This window comes from Opisthorchis viverrini, assembly GCF_000715545.1.
Source record: "Opisthorchis viverrini unplaced genomic scaffold opera_v5_26, whole genome shotgun sequence".
NCBI lineage: Eukaryota > Metazoa > Platyhelminthes > Trematoda > Opisthorchiida > Opisthorchiidae > Opisthorchis > Opisthorchis viverrini.
The window spans coordinates 196,880-202,099 of NW_008751683.1; the positions used below are offsets into that span (position 1 = coordinate 196,880).

At 45.7% G+C, this 5,220-nt stretch overlaps 2 protein-coding genes across 2 annotated transcripts in view; one reads left to right on the plus strand and one right to left on the minus strand.

The window, feature by feature from the left end:
* Positions 1–5,220, plus strand: part of T265_02249 (hypothetical protein) — a gene marked incomplete at both ends in the record, with an annotated part of 41,025 nt that overhangs the window by 16,462 nt on the left and 19,343 nt on the right. The window lies entirely within an intron of this gene.
* T265_02248 (hypothetical protein) overlaps positions 4,836–5,220 on the minus strand; it is a gene marked incomplete at both ends in the record, with an annotated part of 3,467 nt that continues 3,082 nt past the window's right edge. Inside the window, one exon of the mRNA XM_009166452.1 lies at positions 4,836–5,001. Within this exon, the coding sequence (XP_009164716.1) occupies positions 4,836–5,001 (166 nt within the window). The remainder of the gene's footprint in view (positions 5,002–5,220) is intronic.

A 5,220-nucleotide genomic window follows, 5' to 3' on the forward strand; every position in this document is an offset into this window, starting at 1 on the left:
CCAAGTTGCACCTATCCGTCTGTATAAACAAGCCGTTCAGCTCTAACACCCTTTCGGTGCATAGCTGCCACGCTTCCCGAAGGAAGCTTGAGGAGTGAGGGACCGCTAGGTTGCCCAAGCCTAGATAGGAGCATTTGGGTTTGAACCACGCACCTTCCTGTTAGTACGTTCGCATCTTACAAAATCAACCCCAAACCACTTTGCCAGCGTGATCAGAACCGAGAAACATTACACTGCCGTATATCGAAAACGTCGCGAGACATTTACGGCAAAGTGGAATAACATTCGCTTTCAAACCTGTGGACACATTGAGAATAACTCTCGAAACCAAATGGAAGGTTGGATGGAATGGAGAAGACGATCGTGACCTACAAAGTCTAATGTAACGACTACGACAAACAGAATGTTGGACAGACTGGGAGGAAAATTACCACTGGAATACACGAACACAAGCTTGTCAGCAGAAGACATGACCCAGCGTCACTCGTTTAAATCCACAAAAACGGAGAATGGCATTAGTTCAAATGGGATAACATTCAAATACTTGTTCACGCAAGAACAAAACGGGTGAAAGTTTGCCGAAGCGTGGTACCGCACACAACCGTCGATAAAAAACACATGGCGTTGACCCAGCCCGTCAGCCGCTGCGAAAAAATAAATACATAGTCACGAGACTCTGAACCGCATAGGAAATCAAGCAATTTGACGGCAACCAAAGGGGCCAATGGAATCAAAGAAAACTACTAAAAATAGATGTTACTGTTCTACTGCTGAGGATGATGGCTAAAAGCAAGCCATTAAATCAACCAATAAAGTATAACATAATCAGACCCCAAAGCAAGGAGAAAACGACCCAATCAAAACGGAGGAACAGATTTAGCGCTCAGTGAACCAACCAAGTACGAGGGAATGAGACTACGACGCAATCCAGATTCTCAGGTGACCAACCAAACTACGGAGCACCACCTCGGGGACGAACGAAACACTAGGTTTATTAGATGCTGTTCGGAAACTATAGGAGTACATGCGAAAGAGGAGGAATTTACCCACACAACCTCGCACTGACGTTTTCACTTCAATAACATTATGAAAACGCCTTGCACACTGAGATTAACAACTTCGAATCAATAGTTTCACGTATGCCACTGACAAGAGCAATGGCAAATTCTATCGAATGGTGAACTAATGAATCAGTAAATTAGCGGGACTACGACTTCACCAAAACTGCGGAAAACGGTCACAAACCACCCGGTGATCACAAGAAGGGTCGTGATAGTGGAATCGCCACATTAATTTGACCTTGAATCTCTATTGCATTTACGGTAAGCAAACCCTTATTTGCGAGCTAAAATGTCCCCTTCGGAGTGCCAACTGCTTTTTTATCAACCTCCGTGGTTGTATATCAATGGGTCACATCATGCTGTTAAGTGCACTCCAATCTTCGGTTACTTCATCCTCGCAACATTTCAGTGGCTATGTTTAACTCATTTTACGATTTCTGAGGGTATAAGACCCAGGATAACTTCGGGTGTATTTCTCAGCTTTGTGACCGACCAGCAGTTAGTCACTTCGCACTCAGTTGCCTCAGTCCACTCATCCTAGTGTCCAGTGTCTACTCAAGTGGTGACTTCTCAGAAGACCTGTTCAGGTCTAAAACAACAAGTGACACTATGCTTCCCTCATTTTGTTGCGACTGGTTGCGGGATATGCAGGGTTCACACGTCACTCTCGTTTGAACGGTCCTTACAACCAGGACAACTACTGGGTCGTCGTCCGATGAGTCGAGCGTACCAATCATATCGTCCCAGTGCGAACGTGTTCGCCTGTTCAGACGCGAAAACTCAGATGCGTCGCTGGTGGAGTATTCTTAAAACGATCGCCTGGCATGTCAGACGGCCGGCCTGACCATAGGATATGCACTGCTGATGAGATCTAATAAGAGAGAAACTCATGTCCACTGCTCCCGACGTTTGATGTAGACTCACCAGAATAATTCACTCATTACTTAATACGGGCAATAGTCATCCCTCATTCTGAGCACTAGTGAACATGTTCAAAACGGTTCCTAACTTTCCATTCTCCTAAATTGGATTCTGCTGCATACCAGTCTGTAGTCTCATGGTATATGACTTGTAATTACAATTTGAAAGAAACTCATTCTGGAAAGCAGTACACCACGTGTTGCGTCCTGCTTAGGACAGGATTCGAGCGCCTTATGTTCATGCTTAAAGTTCACACTAATAACAAGCTCTCCCAAGTTGTGCTCACGGCTACCACTTATTTGGTGGTATCCTCTGGAGAAAATTTATCTCAACTTGGGATGCTCTTCTTGGTTTATTCTACCTATTTCGGGTAAATAGATAAAGATGGGGTCATTCCCCACGAGTGCAAATAGGAGATATCCTTTGCCAATTCAATACGCAGATTACATCAGTGTAGTAACGGTATTTTCCTCAGCTTAGTTCTCGGTCTGAGCCTCCCAAGCTAGCATTCACGTCAAAACAACCACCAAGAGTGTACAAGGTCTATTAACGCCCAAAACGAAGTCAAGAACAGTTGTACAGCGCTTCGTATATATAGCGTAAGCGGTTATAACTTCCTGTAAGTTCTGACGCGTTCTGGATGCGCCATTGGCAACCGGTATTTGGCCAATACTGGGTCATGATTGGCTGTTGGGTCCAGATTGTTGACCAATCAGATCTCGTCTTGATGCCGGACCGGCAAGCGTCCCGAATTCTGGGCCAACCTCGAGCGGGCCAGGCTTCTCGGCCGTAGCAGCGCCTAAAGATGTGCGGTATAGTGGGATCCGCGTGGATTCCTGCCTAAGAATCAGCCATCAAAAAATCTTCCGGCCTCCCAACTGTCCGAGTGGGATCCGGATTCATATCCTGTGATTCGACGTAGCTGTTTGTACCATTCTTCTGAATGTGGAAGATCTTAAGCCTTTCGTTTGTAAATTTTGTAATTTATAAGTTACAAATTACAAATTTGTAAATTTACTCCAAAACCCTTGTAAATCTGTTGCAACTGACTGTTGTTTTCGCTCCAGCACCTCAGTTTCGGCAAAAGCCACATCAACAGGGAACAACAAATGTATTGCGAATAAGCAATTACAAAGTTTACAAGTGACCTCGCGGTATTTAAAGCGCACTTTTGACGCCGATTCAAGCTGTCTGATTGGCGTTGAGTGAACACGCATCATCTACGGCCGCTGCTTCTATGAGATGCCTGAACACTCATTATCATCGGCCTTACTTCTGCAGCGTACTTGAACACTGGTCGATCGTTATTGAATCGATTGACTACTTGAGGGTCCAATCGGGAACTGTCTTTTCTGGTCTGGATGCTTGACGGCTTCCCTACTGCGATTTTGGTAAGCTTGGGCGTCTATGTAGGCTTTGGGCACTCTGGGATTATTTTCAGAAATCTGACCTTCCTGACAAGGTCGTTGTTGGATACTTCGGTTTGGCTCACCGTTCCGACCTCTTGAAAGATATCAGTTTGCCGCCCAGTAATTTGCAACTTTCAAGAAGAACCGCCTTCCGCAGCACTTACCTTGATCCTATCTCCCTAAATGCTTGGCTGAATCGACCGCCGAATGGCTAAAGCACTTGGAAAGAACAGTAAAATTAGCCATTTTAAACTAACAACATATCACCGAAACATCTAGTTTAGTCACTATATTCCTATATCGAAATTATCAAACTGGAATTTAAAGTGCTTGTTCTCTGAAGCTACTTTAGTAGAAGATAATCACCAAAGCTGACTGAAGCCAAAAAAAGCACACGTATACAAACCTCAGTTGACGCTACCACAACGCGACAGCACTTGTTCCACAAAAGGCCTATCAGACCAAACAGTCACACCCAGCAAACTGGGTGCGCAGAATGCCCCGCCCAGTGTATCGGACAAACATCCAGATAGTCCGAGGTGGGGATAGCCGGACATAAGCAGCATACACGATTCCCACCACGTAAACCAACGTAGATGAAAAAACCCTAGAAAAACTCGGCCGATGCGCTACATACCGTGGCAAAGAATCACACATTTGACGATGAACATGTGAATATTCTCTGGTCGAACTTCAGACCATCTAACAAGACTAACTGTCAGGTCAACTGCCCAGTGCGACTAGTCTCACAAACTAATCTTTGCACCTGGACGGAATGAAGTCTGCGGGTGTGAAAACGGAAAGTCGGTTTGAATGTGGACAGAGCTCGTGCACGTAATGGCCCATAATAACTTGTTCGCTGTGTCCCGTATTCCGAATATGCCGTTTGAATCCTCGAATCCAGCTACTTCGAGGAATATCAGATTGGGGTCTGCGCGTATTCTTTAAACTGGTCCCTATTCGGCGAGCCACATACTGGGATCGATACACTTCAACGACAGAACCCCAGAACCAATCATTGTTTCACTCCAGCGTTCCTATGTGGATAAGCTCGGTCATGTGCTTCAGCACGCGCCAATTCGCCACGAACAAACGGTATTCGTTTTTGACAAACCACACATTTGCAAACAAATTTGGTTCTTCGGGAGACTCACCTGAAGCCCAGCTGAATCTCTCATTTGTGATGTTTCCAGGTAATTGGGTGTGCTGCATCAGGCCGCCTCATGTCTCAGTCGCTACGATATTCGAGATATCGCGACACATGGGGCGCGCCTTCGACACACAATCCGTTTTTATGCAAAACTCTTGTGGGTGAAATAAAAACTTTAACCCCAAAATGTTGTACTTCTTCGCATATGTGCTCAGTCCAAAAATCACCCTCATCTGCCGTCACTTTTTTGCGGCTTTGTCTACGGAGGCAAAGGAACCAAATGGCAGTCACCTCTTATTTTCTTGAACACAACCGCAAGTTATCAAAGTTTCTGTACGACCGGCTTCCAGTTAATCGACGGCTAACCGAAGACGAGTTGGGCAACCGCAAGGCCCTTCTGAAATATGGAAGGCCCTCACGTGAGGTGTAGCAGTTTGTGGCGGATGAATTCGGTAAGATTCTTATTACTCAGGATATATACAACTACCGCCGGAAGTGTTGACCGCCTATGTTGAGTAGGTACCGCATAGTTGGGTTTTAATTAGGCAGATGATATGCCTTCGGTCCTGGCAAAACTTCGGGAGACCGGACGCGTGCTTGTGTGCCAGTCAGAGAAAGGTCACTATAGCCACATATGCTTCTCCCGATGGCAGCAAATAGCGTTGTTCCGAGGCCTTCC